Raw genomic sequence first — 18337 nt, 5'->3', positions numbered from 1 at the left:
AATGTACCCGTCAGTGTAAAAAAAAACCCTAAACACCCATTGAGCAGTGCTATTATTTATTAAAGATAACGCTAAAACGGAACAGTTTGTATTCTAGCTATAGGCTGAAATGATGTTAATGCCTTAACATTAGGGTTAGGGTAAAACATTTTGCTCTGGCTGAACAAACATATAGGGCTAGGGTTAAATAGCCTGTTGACACTACAGCAACTTTAAAGCTGCGCCTTTTTATTAAAATGGTAAATCAGGCTTTTTCCTTTTACAAAAATTGCAAGTAAAAGTCAGAGACCTTCATGTCCTTGCAGATGCTTTTAAAACCCGAAATGTTACTTCTAATCTTTTAGTCTTGTTTCCTATCATTACTCGGTTATAAGATAATTTAGATCCAAGTTTCCAAAAACAGATTCCACAATCCCGAACAAGTAAACCAAAACTGTGGTTGCTCGTAGAGATGGCACATGGTTCAGTAGCTCCTTTACCATTTCCTCACTCCGTTGATTTTTTTTCACAGCTTTCTTAACATCCCACCGCACCTCTTCAAACAGACCGATGTCTGGACTTTGACTAGGCCACAGCAACGCCCTGATTCTTTTCTTCAGCAGCCATTTTGTTGCAGATTTGTTTGGGACTATTGTCCAGCTGATGACCCAGTTTGACCCAAACTTCAGCCGTCAGACGCATTTAACTGGCTGCCATTACACCCCCACGCTTCAGTTAGTGGAAAGGGTTTTGTCTGTATGCAGTGTTTAGTTTTAAGAATGGAAATAATATATAGAGTATTTAGGAATTGGGGATTAAAATATATTTATTCATGCATTATCATTATTTCAGCTTTTTTAGTACAGCAACACTAACGTTTCTGTTTTGTTTTTTTTTTATTTGTTTTTTTTTTTATATCCGTCTCTATACAGAACTTTATAAAATCTAATTTGGGAATGGAGAGAGACTCAGTAGGAGCCTCTAACCACTCAAAAAATCTATCCTGTATGTCTGAAGGAGTGCAGGTCCGAAGTAATTCAGTATTTCTGCTTCTCGGCGGTGATCAAAGTCACTCACCTTATTTAGTTATTGTTAAAATAAAGGTTTGAGGGTTGCAAAAGCAATGCAAGCCTCGGCTCAAATCAATATCTGAAATATCGTTGTGTTAGACGGCTAAATAATGCTTAGAGGTCTGCAAATAACAGTAATGTCCAATTATTCTGGCACAGTTTCAGCACATCCACGCTCCACCCACACAGGCGTTTTCACTCACTTTGCCTGATTAGACCTCTTCACCAGGCTGTGTGGGTAACTGCAAACTCTGCTCAAAGGGCAGAGCAATGTTTGCTAATCCTACATCTCCTGCACACAAATTCTGACCTCAAACAATTGGGTTTTAAAACCAGAGAGTGCCTTTATGTTCCTAAAGAGGCGGCAGAAGAGTGTAAAACCCTGGTTCAGCCTTGCTGCACAGCTTCACTCAGATCTGGAACAGACTGGAGACACTTTTACTGGATCTACTGCTCTCATTGCTTTTGTGCCTTTTCTTCTTTTTCACAGCAATAAACCTTTGGGACCTAAATGTATGCATTTATATGTATATTTTCCTTTCTTTCTTCCCAGCATGTGTAATAACTTTACATCACTTACATCCCATTTACCGTTACATCATCATTAAACAGGCCTTCAAAAAACTAATGGGTGGTTTGTTGCCAAGCACCAAGCCTCTGAGGTGTAGTACAATAGAGGGATTTGTTTTCCTCAAGCTAATTCTCAGAAAACCAGAGCTTTATGTTTTAGTTGATTCTCCCAGCAGGTAAACACACCACAGGGCTCGGAGCTACATATTGAGAATTATATAAAAAAATCCAACCAAGATGGACACACTTATATGAGAGATCTTCACAGATTCCACACTCTGGTTTCCCGCATGCAAACACTCTTTCACTGTTTCTCATTCCTCTCCTACTAACCAGTTTTGAAGACGGTTGGAGATCAAACATTTAGGTGTGGTCACAAGTATTTAGAGACAAGAAAACGTAACGTTTAATATGACGTCTGACTTCTTTGGAGACACACTGTAGATCTCAAGAGTGTGCAAAAAAAATCAGTATTTACCTCAAAATAATGAAACCATGATAAATCATTTAAAAAAAATCTTTCTCTATTACTGTGATGTATCCTGTACAACTCAATTGAAAGACAAATCTTAGGGGAAATGAAAAAAGGCCTCTTCAAGTGGCCCCCTCAAACATTTCTCCTAATGAAGCCATTATTCTGTTCTTTTGTTTGTATTGTTTTGTTGGACTGAAGGTGAACCCAACAGTGAATCTGAAGTTTTCCCTTTTTTCTTCCTTCCTCTCCAGCGGCGTGGGTCGTAACTGGGGCTGGGCGTCGGCCGGCAGCAGCATCCTGGCCGAGTTTGGGACCCTGCACATGGAGTTTGTTCATCTCACCTATCTGACAGGAAACCCTGTTTACTATCAGAAGGTAGCACTGCTCACATACATATATGTGTCGCTGATATTCAATGTTAACATTTAACGTTGTGGCAAGTTTTGCTGCTGTTGCACTGCATGTATTCACTGTGTTGTTGTCAAGCTAACAGTGTAAGGAACTTTGTATTAGGCCAAAAGGTAAGGGGAGACGTACTGAAAAAGATAAACGCAGAAGTGTGTTCATTCTGTCTTCCCAGCACCCAGAATGGAAATGCGCCAGGAAATTAACATTTTGCCTACCCAACATAGTGTCTAGCCACTGATGGCTAGAAGCAGTCGGGGCAGCCTGAATGACATTATCGGAATAAGTGTTTATATGATTGGCATAAACCACCTAGCTCATTGGTAATACTAAATCATTCCGATTAATCCGATCACAATATTCCAATCAAAGTGTTTACATGACGCATTTTTTTCCCAATCAGCCCTTTATTCCGATCTCTTATGTCCATGTAAACATAGCCAGTTACAGCAGATAGGAGTTGGCTGCTGTGGTAATGAATGAAACAGCTGAGTGGCTGTTTCTTACCAAACTTGCTCACACACGCCTGACTTGGTTTCATTTCAGTAAGTGTCCCCTACTACCAATGGGAACATCTACCATAACCCGCTCTGCTTTCTCTGGCCAACGTTCCCATTTCCTGGATTGACCAATCAAGATGTTAGCTTCAGCCACCACAATCAATATGAATGGAGCACTGAGATTCACCACAGGATGTAAACCTCTCATCCATCATTGGTCCTTATACTCTCTGGTTAATTGGCCTTCACTGTCGACATGCACACTGTTGCATTGGTATATTCTCTTCCACTAATCAAGATCAGGCCTTTTACCAGGGTAACTGTCTTACTTTAAAGGGGCTTAGTCACTTAATATGACTCAGCAAATTTCCACACCAGTAGTTCTCTGCTTTCACACAAAGGTTTTCAGTTTAAATTATTGCGTCCTGTTGGCTGCTTGTTATATTTTATTTCTGTGTTTTACACTTTACTAACATATAGAGTCAAATTAAACAAAGTGCTTTTGTCTATGTTTACCAGAACAAGACCACAGAACCCGGAAGTACGATATTGCATATGCTCACAATTAGAAAAACATGGAGAAACGATGGCGCCCACAGACATATAGTGTCGTGACGTTAGAATTAATAAATGTAATCATAAGTACATGTTAAGTCTTCCCTGTGAAAGGTAATGCCAGGTGATCTAGTTTGAGCTGTGAGCTGGTTGGTACAAATCCACACAGCACATAATGAGGAATTATTTTTATTTCAATAAAGTTGAAATAAAAAAATCAATACAATTCACCTAACCCTGGAGGCACAAAGATGTCAAAGAACGCCTCTCACCTCCTCAGAAAAATTGTAAAACTCCCTCGTCAACTTTTCCTTATCCCGAGGCGCGTGTCCTTCAGACTGGTCTTCTGCAAGGCACTTCTCATCAGGATCCCAAGCAAAAGCATTTGAATAGTACTCTACATCTGAAATGAAGGCTTCCAGGATCGCGAGGAAAGTGTGGAAACACACTGCCACACTTCCCGCTCCTTGCTCAGCTCCATCCTCCTCCTTATTTGCCCTGATTTCCTCACCTTCCGATCTGTGGCAGTGCTCCTCCATTACTGACGAAGCTCTCCCATCAGTTATCAATTGTTCCCAGCAATTCAGTTCATTTCCACCTCTGTGTGTCTTTCTGTCTGCGGACAAGCTTTTTTTCTGTCAATGAGTACATTGCATTACAGTTTAAAACTTAGTTGATTTGTTTGTTATTTCAGGTAATGCACATCCGGAAGCTGCTAGCTAAGATGGACCGACCCAACGGGCTCTACCCAAACTATTTAAACCCTCGCACAGGCCGCTGGGGCCAGCGTAAGTACTTCATCCCAACACATCTGGTCTTGCTGTAAATTTAATGTAAATAAATCAAAATTAAATCAATAATGAATACTTTAATGTTTTTTCCACACTTACAACTGTAATATTTTCACAAGAAGCAGCGGAGAGAGCTATTTAATATCTCTCGTTGTGATGTGTTACCAGTGTCAATGGTCTTGCCGTTACCAGCTAACGTTTGAGCCAGCACAATAGTTTAGAACAATCAGGATATTTGACCAGAACTTCTTTATAGGTGTCCTATAACACTTTTTTATTGCACACTTTGCATCCAATCAGAGTATTCACCCAGTAGTAATTCATTACATCTCTGGATCACTGGTGTCAAACATACCAGTTGGGAGAAGGTGTTCTTGTGAGCTTGAAACTTCCCTCAGACGTGCTATTACAACTGAGAAGAGAGATTAACACCACTAGAAGAAAAGACAAAAGTTTAATGGATACTCATTAATGAGTACAAATTGACTCAAGCAGAAGACTGAAGATGGGGACTTTTGCATTGTCACTGGATTGATTACATTTGGCAGTTGGCCCAGAGAAATTATCAGCTCTCAGAGAGAAGTTCTTTAAGAAACGACAGAGAGACGGCTGTGCAAACTCTGAGTTATCCGGGTCATTGCAACAGCAAACATGCTTTAAACCAGTTCCTGAGAGAACTGAGTGAAAGTCTGGTTGCCTCCGATTTAAGCCTGTTTGCTAAATGACAGAGACTTTCCTCTGAAACCTTACGTTTCTAGCCTATTCATTTTTTGGCTTATATTCAATGGATTTAATTAAAATAGATAACTCTATACTAATTAAACACAGATTTTTTTGTTTTCCATATTTCTTTTGAAAGGATAGTTTATTTGATATTATTGCCTTTAGACACAGGGTTATTTTTACAAGAGTAATGTTGAGTGGAGACAATAAATGGTAAATTTGCTTCTGTTATGTTTAAAAAGCAGAGAACATTTTAATGGCTCTTTAATTTATTTTGCCTCTGAAGTGCTAATCTAAATGCTTCAGCAAAACTAAGTGTAATAAACTAACATCTCACAAAAGAATAAAATCACAGCAGGGGAATCAATAGGGATAAATGGAGACGATTAAAAGTCATAGGAGCTTTCCATAAAACACAACAAAAATACAGAAATAGAATTGTATTGTGTAAGCAACTTCCAGTGAGAAGTTGTGGGTCTTTAAAGGCACCTTGAATGTTTGTTTGTGGCGTTTTAAATTAAGTGTAGTGACATTAAAGCCCCCAGCAGACAAGGCATGGTCTTAAAAAACAACAATAGAATCCTGAAATGTTTTCTTTTACAGATAGGAAACCAGTGGATTGAGGCCAACACTGTAGATATATGGTCATGTACGGTTATAAAGACAAGGAGCTGCATTTGGGCCACCTGTATATAATGAAGTGACTGATCTATGTCCTTATCTCAAAATTTACAAATATCTGTGTTTTTGAAAAAGTATAAATAAATGTTTTAATTTTAGAGGGGGGATGGTATGCCTTGGCTAAAAGTAGTTTTTCAATATGCTAATATAATGTATCCTAGAATGATATTTAACCTTAGCTACCTTTATCATAGTAGTTCATGTAATCCATTTTAGCTAGTGTGCTAAGTTAGCATATTAGCGTACCATGTTTCTCAGACTATTAAGTGCGTTTAAAATCCTTAAATTTTGTAAAATTGATTGTGCACCTTATAATCCGGTGAGCTTTATTACCGTTGTGCTTACTGACCGATTTTATGTGGGACAATGAACTCAAAAATCTGTTTATGTGTAAGTAAGGCATTGGTTAGCAACGAAGCCGCTCTGCTCAATGGATATTCGGAGCAGTACGGTGCACTGTGTCTCTACCTGATTGGCCCTGTAACAGGACCCCTGAGCAGTCTACAAGACTGCCTGACTGTAATGTCTAAACTAGTAGTGCAGTTGTGTAAGACAGGCCGTGCCCAGAGTACACGCTAGCAACAATAACCCAAGTAAATAAATTTAATATAATTAGGGTGACCAAACGTCCGTATTTCCCGGGACATGTCCGTATTTCACGTCCTGTCCCGGGCGTCCCGGGTTTTTTTTAGAAAGTGAGGAAATGTCCTGTTTTTTAAATTACCTTCATTGGACCATTAAATTGACAGGCACTAGGGCACTGCGCTACGTGCGATGTCCTCTTTCGCTCTTGTCGGCCGCGCTTGTCTCTTCACCTGCCCCCGCTCGGCCGCGTTTGCCTTACACCCCCCCCCCCCCCCCCCCCCCGCCCCCCCCGCTCGGGCGCGTTTACCTTACAACAAACATCTCCCCCCCCCCCCCCCCCCCCCGCTCCGAGGTGTCCTGGTTTTCCCAAATGAAAATATGGTCACCCTAATATAATAGTTTCGGAAATATGTCGGGACTAAATATTTGAACTGAAATGGTGGCTCAGCCTTTAAAGTTATGTAATGTGAACATAACCGTGAACATGAAAAACCTGTAAAATGACAAACTGCTTGACCTTTCTAAACAAAAACATATCAAATATAGTTTATATTGTTTGTTTTTGCTGTAGTATATTGTGTTCAAGATTAAACTAAGGCCTGGTGTCAGACGTCTTCCAAAATGTATATTCAAAAATATTTTTTCATGTCTGCTTGGGCTAATTCTAACATTTTGGAAGGGTTAGTTCATAAGATGTTATTCACCCTGAGGATTCTTACAAGTTTCTCCAACAAAAAAAAATACCAGTAATTAAACATTCACAAGATAGCAGTAAATACTTTGTTTAATATCTTTGAGAAATAAATATATATAGGTTTATTCTAGTCTGAAAATGCATTTGTTTTGTATACCTGCATTCAGTGGATTTCTTTAAATAGAGGTTTGATGGTGAGATACTAATATCTCCTCGGGGTTAATCCCACATTCAGTGAGAGGAAATAAAAAGATGAAATCGGTTCAAAATTAAATACAGTGCAACTGTATGCATGTGTAGGCTTTAAGTTGCCATGGCAAGTGTGCTATATGAAACACTGAGTTTCATAAAACTCCAAAGTTATTTGTAGATGGATATTAAATATCCTCCATCTTTTATTTGTTTTACCTTTGAACAAAATGAATTGCTGGCACTTATGGATATTTACAAATTGAGGGGCTCAGTAATGCATGGATCGGAGGTTTGGCACTTGAACTTATGTACTCATAAGTGCAGACTTTGAGCCTAAAGCTTGAGGAAATAAATGGATGAAAGATTGAGGCAGGGCAGATTTATTGGTAGATGGATGAGTACATTAATGGTTTGAAAGTTAGCTTGCGAGCTGCGCGAAAGGGAAGATGTTTCTAATGGATGGTTTGTATTTGTGTATGTCAGGAAGAGACATGTTGCACATTTACTTCATAAATGTCTGTTGGAGAAGGCAATGTACTTTCTTACCATCTTTACCTAGCAAAATACTTACTAATGGTCCATTAATGCTAATAAATCTTTGCAGAAATATCAAATCATTTCTAATTGAGCTGATCAGTAATCATGCACCATCAGCAACCACACTTTTCCCAGAAGCATATTGTAAGTGTGCGCATGTAGCAGGATGACCCTTTGCAGAGTGTTCGAAACCAATATCAACATATATGCTAATATGCTAATTTAGCACCCTAGCTAAATCAAAATGGTTTCCGCTTGGATTTAACTGCAGCCATAATCTGAAGCCTCAAAGGTAAATGCTGGCACCATGCAAAAAAAACAAAAATTCAAAAATCCAAAGCTTTGTTTTTCCTCAAATGTCTTCTTGTTTCTTGTCATCCGAAACACATTTAACTTCTTCTTTTTACAAATATAGCGTTTATTATAATTTCCATTGTCAATACACCCACAGCTTTTAACAATTGTGTGAAAAACAATCTTTCTTTTAACCTAAAAGCTGAACCCCAAAGAAGTCTTATCCAAATCCCAAGCTAATGCTTACTTTAAACATACATTGTCTTGCAGAGTAATCCCTACACCTTGTACTTTTTCAGATATTATGTTAAAACCACATTTTGAGTGCAATTTATTGGGATTTAATACAGAAACATAATTATGATTTATCTGTGAAATAGAAGAAAAATAATGCATGATTTTCCATTCTGTTTGCAAATAAAATCTGACACATTTGTACCCAGCCCCCTTACTCTGATACCCCTAATAACTTCAAAGATCTTATCCTAGAGAACTGTAATAAAGATTGGTTGCTTTGAAAATAACTATAAATCACATTTTCATGGATCCGTTTCATGATATTGGAAAAGGAGATCATGTTGGAGGACAGGAAATAGCCCTGAGCTTGAATCCAGAAACACCATCAGTTGAACACTTTGCTTGTTTAACACATTTTTAGCCTACAAAACATGCATCTTAAAGCTAACAATACCGAGGTATTTTAACTGTCATAAACATTACTAGATTTAAAATGAGGCTAAATGCTACATTGTTCCAACTCAATCTTTATTACCCTCTTTCACCAGAGACTAATATAGAAGTTGTCCTGCTTGGCCTGAATTCTGCCATTTGCTTCTTGATCCTGATCTGGACTAAGCTACCATACTCAGTTTGCAATGGTAAAAACCTCTTATGGTCATCGCGATAAGCACTGTGTAGCTTTAGGCTGTGAGCTCAGTCCATTGCAGTTCACATTGCTAGCACATAATTGACACAATGCCAACTATAAAATCGCTCCTCCCATGCAGAGGTTTACCCAGGCCAATCTAACCCCTGACAAGACGTAATGGTGCTGATGGTGAAGCTCACAGCGTTACGTGAAGCCGTTTTGCCTTCTCTCCCAACATAAAGGCAAAAAAGGCAGGGGGAGAAAAAGTGTTCAAACAAGTCGTATGTCAAGTCAGTGAAGTTATTTCAAGGTAACCATGGACAAATCGACGTTAAAGCCCAAGTTTGAATACCAAACTTAAACCCAACTTAAAATATATATTAGTAACTTAAAATAGTTACTGCAGAATACTGTAGATGTTTCCATGCTGCCATCGAGCTATCATGCTAAGAATTTACTGTGAAATTCTGTGTTAGTGGTCTAAATCTTACATTATACTACTTATTAGGGCTTTGTGCGAAATCAGAGTCCTGTTAACTGATCATAGTTGACAAAGATTCAACTTATGCAACCAGAAGTTGCAACATCCATATGTCCAGAACACATAAAACACAGCAGAACTAGAATGTTTCTGAGTTTTCAGCCAAACATGAGGTCGTTCCCCTTCAATCACTGTTGTGCTCAGCTGCGTAGCCAACTTTTACATTTTTCTAGACTCCTAGGTTTTGGGGAAGGTATCCAACCCTCTAAACATTCGAGTGCATGTCTCAGTTGTGCTTTCCACAGTGACACTGTTTAACCAGTTCTACCGATGTTTTTTCACATAATCCCTCTGACTGCGATGCTTTCGTAATATAAACTCCTGGCAATGTTGTTGGATGTAAATGGTCAGCAGCTCCCGCAGATGAGGTGCATTTCACTTTGATTGGCCAGTTACTGACGAGCCTCCAGGACTGATTGACAGGCAGCGTCATGCCAGCTGTGCATTCACACAATAGTTGGTATTATCTGCCTGTTCTCAGCCTCCCCTGGTTCTTTTATCTGATAATTTGGTGTTTGCATTGTAGACTTCTGTATTAATAAAAAGACTCTTCAAACCGTAACTATATTTTACCATATTTAATCTAAAGGCAGAGTAATGTTTACAGACAGAACTATGTTCTCATAACAACGCAATGCAACCGGTCCCTGAGAACCTCGTTAGTTGCGTTAAATACCAGGTATGTCCACCCATTCAGGGCGTTCCCAGTGTGATATCGACATTCCTATCATCCAAATGGTGGAGAAGATCTGTAATGCAGACGTCCTTGCTGACACATATCACCCATAACATTCATTCTGTCCAGTCTGAGTATGTCAGACACTTTGCCTTCAGAGTCCGTTTATCTGTAATTTCCATGGTAACCAACTTTGCAGTCCAGTCTCTGTAATCTCATGCACACATAAGGAAAATATAATCATTACGTTTACGGATGAAACGGGGGAGATGATCATGGATTCCCAGTGCTCACGGCCTGAAGAGGCATCTCAGCATCAGGAACCATGCAGCAGTGGGAGTGGGTAGTGTTAAAATCTTTACACTGCAGATTGCTGTTGACCACACCTGGTTGAAGAGCAGTCCTGGGATTACATAATGGGCCCCGAAGAGAATGCACTCTCTGAGGAATGTAATACAAACATGTAGTTGAATGTGTTGACATAACGGCGTCTCAGTCTGGAACTCGTATAGACGATAGCGAGAGGCCATTGGAGTGTCACTACAATAACGCCCAGGATGTGTTTTAGCTTTAGGAACAAGGTTCTGAACGTCGTCACCAGTGCCTCAAAACCTCTCAATTAACTTTGGGAACAGCTTGAGGCAGAAAGCAAACTGTTCGTTACCAGTGTCCACTTTATAATATTGCAGTTTTCTAGTATAATTTGTTTTTTCATTTGGATTATAGCTGTTTTCCACACTAATTGTATGAAACAAAAGAGCTCATCCAGACTCTTCCTTCAGATCCAATCCCCAGTGTTTGGAAGCTGTTGTGGGTATGGGGGTGTTTGCATATTTTTCAGCACCTGTCAGTGAAGCACACTTGAGCAGCAACCCTTTACGTGCATTTAAATTCATTACGGGACCGTTTAGTTAGTGCTTCTTAGGCTGGGGAGACTCGGTGAGCTGTCAATTGCTCTAATCAGCACAAAACACCAGTAGCACGGAGTCCTCTGTGAGCATATTCAAACTGTTCTGTCAAACCATTTCTCCCCCATGTTTTCATTTTCGTTTAGCATAACAATCTGTGCTCCATGAATCATGTCCTTTTACAATAATTAACTCCAGCAGCAGGATTTTGGCAAAAACATTTTCTGTCTTATTTGTGGCTTGGTGATCGACCTTTTGTTTTATTAGATGCTCTGAGATTGCTGCAAAAAGCCGCACTTCAGTCTCTCCTCGAGAGTTTTTTGTTTTTTATGTTTTTTTGGTGCAGCAGACTTAAGTGCATCTTAAAAGCGGTGTTTACTGATTATTGATTAATGTGCTTTACTTGCCTCATAAGCAGTGATTAGCCTATGATTTTGGACATGGGACTATGAGGACCTTTCTGCAGTGAATATCATATACTTATTCACCAAGCAGAAGTTTGTGAATTATCAGTAACAACTTGTAGGTACTCTGCAAGAATAGAGAAATGTATGTTTTAATCGAGATGGAAAGAACAAGTACCAAGTTTCTTTTGTTGGGGACGCTTCTTACTTCACAAGAAACTGAAGTGCAGAACTTCTGGGAAATCGTCATAGTTTCCTCCTACTCTATCCATGCATCGGCGTACTAACCACGCCCACTTCAGTCACATTGGTCACAGAGTTTTAATTAGGCCAAAGCTAATTATTTTCTACTGAATACATAAACAGCATTTCCACCCGAGTTCTTCAAAATCTTGCTCTTTATCATTTGCTCAAGTTGTTAAACTCACATTTTTCCAGCTGCAAGATCTGTTGAAAAGTATTGCATTCACAAGCAATGCTTTTTTTTTTTTTTTTTTAAGCCACTTTAATAACTTTAGATTGCTATATGAGGGCAACTATGGCTTATCTTGTCAAACTGGCTCCAGGCGGTACCATCCTTGACGTAAACTATAAAAGGAGTATGAAAATAGGTGGCTCAACCCTTTATAATGACATAATGACGTAGTGCCGACTTGGCTCTCAGGTGAGGATCAAAGAGTATCTTGTGTAAATGCAAGCCAGTTCGTTTGTAGAACCAGTGAAGAAATGGCTTTAGCACCAGCCGAAGTTGAGCACAGGAACCCCATTTGGTGGATTTGTTCTAATAAGTAAAGCAAATGGCCAAACTTGTCTTTAAGTTAACAATGAGTTGCAGCCATTTCCATCTGTTAAAACCGACTTTTAAGGAGACATTAGATAGAAGACCAAAGGAAATAAACAGCAGAGCACAGTCATCCCTCAGTAGTGTCTTTAAGGTGGGTGGCAAGGTTTCCTCTTGACAAAGAAGGAATGAATAATTCATCCTTCCCTTTTGCTCTTTGTCTTTGAATATCCCTCCAGCTCCCTAAAGGCATGTTATTCACCTCCAGATGAAGATCTTGACGATAAGACACAAAGTATCTGCTCAGATATCAAATGTGGCTCCTAGAGCTGAAGAGAGTCTTTATGCACTGTTTGAAAAAAAATAATAATCAGATTTCACCACAGAGAATAGGAGCTAGGCTTTTTTTTTTTTTTTTAACCAATGAAAGGGTAAGATTAGGATAATGATGAAAAGAGACTTTCAGAGAGGATGAGCTGGCATTTTTCATCTGTTCACCATCATTTGAATTTCAGGTAAACATCTTTGCTTGTTTAAAACTTGTGTTTAAGATATTTTTTCTGAATCTTAGATTGAGAGGACCATCAAAGTACACTCAGTTTACTCTTTAGGGCAAGAGTGTTTTTTTGGGTGAGGCCTGACATTTGCACACAAAGTGTCCCATGTTCAGTCTGCTGCAGCCAGCAAATCTGGCCAGCTATTCAAGCTGTGTAAACCTCAGTAACTATTACCGGGAACAGTGAAATATGGGAGAGGGTAAACAAAACAGGAAAATGAGGAAGCATGCTGCCAGTATTTTGTGGATGCAGAGAAGAAAAAAAAAAACATGGCTTCGATGGGCGCCATGCTGTGCTTTGCCAAGGACGCTGAGGCCCAGTTTAAAACTGAATAATTCATGCTATTCTTTCTGTTCTCTCAAATTCCTGTCTCCAGCTAATCTTCTGCTCCCATCTCTCTTTTTTTTTTTTTTTTTAAACCCATTTCTCTGCAGATCACACCTCGCTCGGTGGACTAGGGGACAGTTTCTACGAGTACCTCCTGAAGGCGTGGCTCATGTCTGACAAAACTGACACAGAAGCACGCAAGACCTATGATGATGCCATCGAGGTACGCAGTAGAAATATATTGTCAGCTTTGGACTCATCCAGTCTATGTTATCTGTTTGTTAAAACTTTTCTTAATATTTTTTATTTTTTCTGGTTAAAAAAAATCACCAGAGACGGTTCATTCAATTCTTTTCACATTTTCTCCCAAAACTCATCCTCCTGTGTTGTTTCCACAATGACGCACACTAGTCCTTTGCCCCTAGGCCATCGAGCGCCACCTCATCCGAAAGTCCAACGGCGGTCTGACATTCATCGGTGAGTGGAAGAACGGACACCTGGAGAGGAAGATGGGCCACCTGGCCTGCTTCGCCGGCGGCATGTTTGCTCTGGGTGCCGACGGCTCGCCGGACGACAAGGCGGGTCACTATCTGCAGCTCGGTGCCGAGATCGCTCACACCTGCCACGAGTCTTACGACAGGACAGGTGAGAAGCGTGAGGGGCTCCATAAATACACCGTGTGGGCCTGCTTTGGGATGCAGAAGTACTGCTATGCAGATATGCTGTCAAACATTTGAAGGAGATGAGGCGTCGAAAGCATTTTAAAGTAGCTATAAAGTCATCAAATGGGGTCAAAACAGATAATTGTGAACAGGTAGTTTAATGAATGACTTTAGCAGCTGAAAACAGCAAAAGTTTTCTTATTAAACGTCATTTGCAAGGCAAATGGGTGCAGCTGGAGGTGAAATGAAGTCATCAAGGGGGAATTGCTCCTTTAGTAATTCATCTGAACTGAACTTTCTTTGCTGCAATGCTCCTGGAACTGCTTTGGCTCAGTGCTCTGAACACCGAGAGCTGCACATGCAGCAAAACTTTACATTCAAGATTAGGTGAAGCTGCAGGGTCAAGGTGGTTGTTGTTTTCTCACGCTTAGAATGTTTTTCAAATTTTTTCATGTTACAACTATCATCTACAATGTATTTTGGGGGTTTTATGAATTAAAACAACAAAGTTACTGTGGGGCAGAAGAAAAATTAGGTTTCTAACATTTTTACCAACAAAACCTGAAATGAGTCGTGCGTTTTGTATTCTGTCCCCTTTGCTCAGACACCCCTACATAAAATCCATGGCAACCAGTTGCCCTCAGAAGTCGCCTAATTGGTGAACAGAGTACTTCTGTGTGTAATTTCCGTACTGTAAACATAGCTGTTTGATGAAGGTCTCAGTGGTTTGTTAGAGAACATTAGGAAACAAACAGCATCATAAAGACTGAGACACACAGCAGAAAAGCCAGGGAGAATATCTCACCGAGCTCTGTACAGTTCATCGTGATGGAAACTGGAGAGGATGGAGCAACTCCAAACCTACCAAGACGTGACTGTCCTCCCAAACTTGAAGCAGAGGGAGCCCAGAGAGATCCATGGTGACCCATACGTACCCGCATAGATCCGCAGCTCAGTATGGAGAAGCTGTCAACTATTAGTTGTGCAACTTGCTGATCTGATCTTTATGTTAGAGTAGCAACAAGTGAGTCTCCCTTTAATAAAATCATGCCATACACAGTACAGTACAGCTCCAAAAATTTAAATGTCATGAAAAAGTTCTGTTTTTGTCACTCATTTCAGAAAGTGAAACTCATCTATTTTATAGATTGAATAGACATAGTGAGTCTGTGTTTCTTCCTATTTTAAGGATTATAGCTCACAGATAGTAAAAACCCCAAATTCACTGTTTTGAAAACTTAGGATATAGTAAAGAAAAAAGGCATACTCAGAAAGTTGAGTGGAAGGAAGAAGTGTTGTAGGAAAAGGTGACCACCAACAGGGAGAACTGCAGCCTTGAGAGGATTGTCAAGCAAAAATCCATTGAAGAATTTGTGGGAGATTCACAAGGGGTGGACGGAGGCTGGAGTTGGTGCCTCAAGAGCTACGCACAGACCAATCCTGGACATGGGCTACAAATGTTGCATTCCTTGTGTCAAGCCACTCCTGAACCAGATACAATGTCAGGAGCATCTTACCTGGGCTAAGGAGAAAAGGAAATGGACTTTCTTGGTGGTCCAAACAGCAGTTTTTAGATGAAGGTAAATTGGGTTTCATTTAGAAATCAAGGTCCCATCAATTCCTATTGCCATATTGCTAGACAGGACACTGGGGAAAAAAAAGAAGAAAAAAAAAGAAATCAAGGTCCCAGAGTGTGGAGGTAGAACGGAGAGACAAAGGTTCCACGTTTGTTGAGATCCGCTGTGAAGTTTCCACTGTCGTTGATGGTTTGGGGTGCCATGTCAAATGCTGGTTCTGGTCCAAAATATTTAGTGGATTTCCTTTTTATATTTGAGGTACATTTATAGCGGCATGCTGATTAGCTTATTATTGAATTACAAAAGAATTTTTTTGGTATCAGTGACGCAGGTTCTTTGTTAAGGATGGAGCTTCTCCGTGCAGTAATGGTTTGGATGCTGTGGGAAAGTCCCGCACTCTGAGCCCGCTCCCGCATTTCCAGCCCCATTAATCATGCCTTTGTCATCTTGAATATAGATCTCTGTCTTTTGGGAAAGCATGAATTTATTCATGGGGAAGCTTGCTCGTTCAGAATCTTTAGGCTATCAGCTGAGCTTGTTTGTAGCCACAGTGCTGACATCCACAGACACGTAAGGTGGACAGTATAGGCACAAAATAAGAAGGGAGGATGAATATAATAACAGGAAGTACTGCCCATGTCCACATAGTGCCTCTTGCTCATGTTTTTTTTTTTTTAAGAACTTGCTTTCAGATATATTGAGGTACACTCATTCAGTCCTTTAGGTAAACCCAGGTGGGGTGTTTCTGTTTTTGCAGCCGATAAATTAATATCAGGTTGTTGTTTTTTTGAGCACTATAGAAGCTGATTTGGTCTTGAGACCTCCCGATGATACCTGGGAGGTATCTTTATTTGTGTTTATTTTATTTTTCTAAGTTAACGTGCTCACCTTTTCTCTCCTTCAGCGAAGCCTGACCGGGATCAAAATGTTTGTCAGTAGTCTGATCCTGCATCGTGATGCGTAAGTCCGTAATTGTGAGGCGGCTCTGAGATGAGAGGAGAGGTTGCCGTGGCAACAAATAGAGATGGAGAGAAGGTGAGGGAGAGAGAGAGAGAGAGAGAGGTGCACGGGGAGTTTTACTGCAGCGGTCAGGCTGTCTAAATTTGGGCTCTCAGTTATTGAGCGGTCCGTCTCGGGAGCCGTCCACCATGTTTGTTATCCTCCCAGAGACAATGTCACTGCTTTGTCAGCTTCTCGGCTCTTCCCCCTCTTAGACTCTTAATACTCGCCATACTTAATTGGCTGAAAACGCTGGTTGTAAAAAGATAAAACGGTAGTAAAATCAGTGCGGCTGGGTGCTTTTTATTACTCACACACACGTGTGCGCACAGTCATATCAGCAGAGTCTCATTATCACCAGCAACTGAACCGTTAGGACAAACAAGGAGCAAAAGATAATGTTGATCTCGATTCTCCTCTTTCAACTCTTATTAATTTGTTCTTTATTTATCCCCCTTCCCTCTTTCTCTCCCCTCCTGTACTTACTCTCCTAACCCACCCCCTCAATTCATTTCATCTCGCCGTATCTCTGTCTTTTTTTCAATTGTGAATTCCCTCTGAATTTTCTTTACCCTCAAATCTTTCTCTCCTTTATCGTTTCTATTTCCTTCCCCCCCACCCCCTCCTATATTCCTTTTTTTTTATTTTTAATTCTCTCAAGTCCTGAAGCTGGGCCCAGAAGCCTTCAAGTTCGACAGCGGCCTGGAGGCGGTGGCCGTACGGCAGAACGAGAAGTACTACATCCTACGGCCGGAGGTCATCGAGACCTACTGGTACATGTGGAGGTTCACCCACGACCCCAAATACCGGCAGTGGGGCTGGGAGGCAGCAAAGGTAAAGCAAAACGTTGATCTGGGTTTTCCTCCCCCACCATGGTGCAGCAGGTAGTTGTTTAATGAATGATGTCAGTAAACCAGAGAGTAGACAGTTGAACATGTTACCATCGTCATCATCGCTGGTTTCTTATAAATGAGCCCACAAAGAGCGTCTAGCAGGAGGTTTCTACAGGTTGGTGCATGATTTATGTAGGGCGACAAAAGTATTCATACCCTTTGCACTTTTCCAACTTTTGTCACGTTACAACTTGAAACTTTGATGTTTTACTTTAAATCTTTGCATGACAGCCCAACACAGTATAGATTACATTTGAGATTGATCTCTGGCGGTGGTCAGCATTCAGCTTAAACTTTGCAGCTTGAATTAATGTAATTAAAACCAATAGTCAGTACCTTTTACTGAACCTCAGATTATGTTTTGTAACAAGTGTTTATCTACATTTATTTTGGATTGCAAGAGACCAAGAGTGTGTTTTACACAATTCGGAGGGAAAAAAGAGGGAGGATTGGGAATACCTGACCTCAGTATGTTTACAGCTTTTTAGTCTGTGTGCTTCTTTTATTACAGATCAAAATAGAAAATGCTAGAAGCTGAAGCTTGAGTCAATCTGCATCAGGGGATGGAAAAAAAAACATTCAGCAGGAAAGTCAAAATTAGATCATTAAACAGACATTGACAATCTGGAGTAAGATTGTTAGAGAGTTCAGTTTGCAAGGATGTGTTGGACTGCTTAGCTGCATGATGATGAACTGGGTTTAGAAATGAGGGGAGGAGGTTTGAAACATCAGGCAAACTAGCTGCACACATTAAAGGAATTTGACCTAGATCTATGAGACCTGTTTAGATACCTACAGCTAAGGGAACATTATCTACAAAGATTAAAGCCTTCAAAAGACAATAATCTGATCTGTATTTCAATTGAATCTTAAAAGAAAAAAGAAAACACACCAGTTACTTCCAAGCTGACCAGCTGAGATGACAACTATATTAAAAATAAATGGGTAGAAGAACCAAATATAGAAATTTAGCTGGGCTGCAGCTCTCCTCCACCAGCTCAAAAAAAGGAGAACATTTGTCTGGAAGAGTTTGATTCGCTCTCACCACAAATAAGGATCCAATTGTCAAACTCACTGGAACCCAGCCCAAGGC

The 18337-nt window shown here is 40.2% G+C and overlaps 1 protein-coding gene across 2 annotated transcripts in view; it reads left to right on the top strand.

The window, feature by feature from the left end:
• The window catches only part of man1a2 (mannosidase, alpha, class 1A, member 2), a 131261-nt gene that overhangs the window by 100406 nt on the left and 12518 nt on the right, over positions 1–18337 (top strand). For both annotated transcript variants that reach the window (XM_012852461.3, XM_036138928.1), the window contains 5 exons: positions 2346–2469; positions 4249–4342; positions 13221–13336; positions 13539–13758; positions 17013–17185. In XM_012852461.3, coding sequence (XP_012707915.1) covers positions 2346–2469; positions 4249–4342; positions 13221–13336; positions 13539–13758; positions 17013–17185 — 727 coding nt within the window. The remainder of the gene's footprint in view (positions 1–2345; positions 2470–4248; positions 4343–13220; positions 13337–13538; positions 13759–17012; positions 17186–18337) is intronic.

Source organism: Fundulus heteroclitus, chromosome 7, assembly GCF_011125445.2.
Source record: "Fundulus heteroclitus isolate FHET01 chromosome 7, MU-UCD_Fhet_4.1, whole genome shotgun sequence".
Taxonomy (NCBI): domain Eukaryota; kingdom Metazoa; phylum Chordata; class Actinopteri; order Cyprinodontiformes; family Fundulidae; genus Fundulus; species Fundulus heteroclitus.
This window is presented reverse-complemented; position numbering and strand designations above follow the sequence as displayed.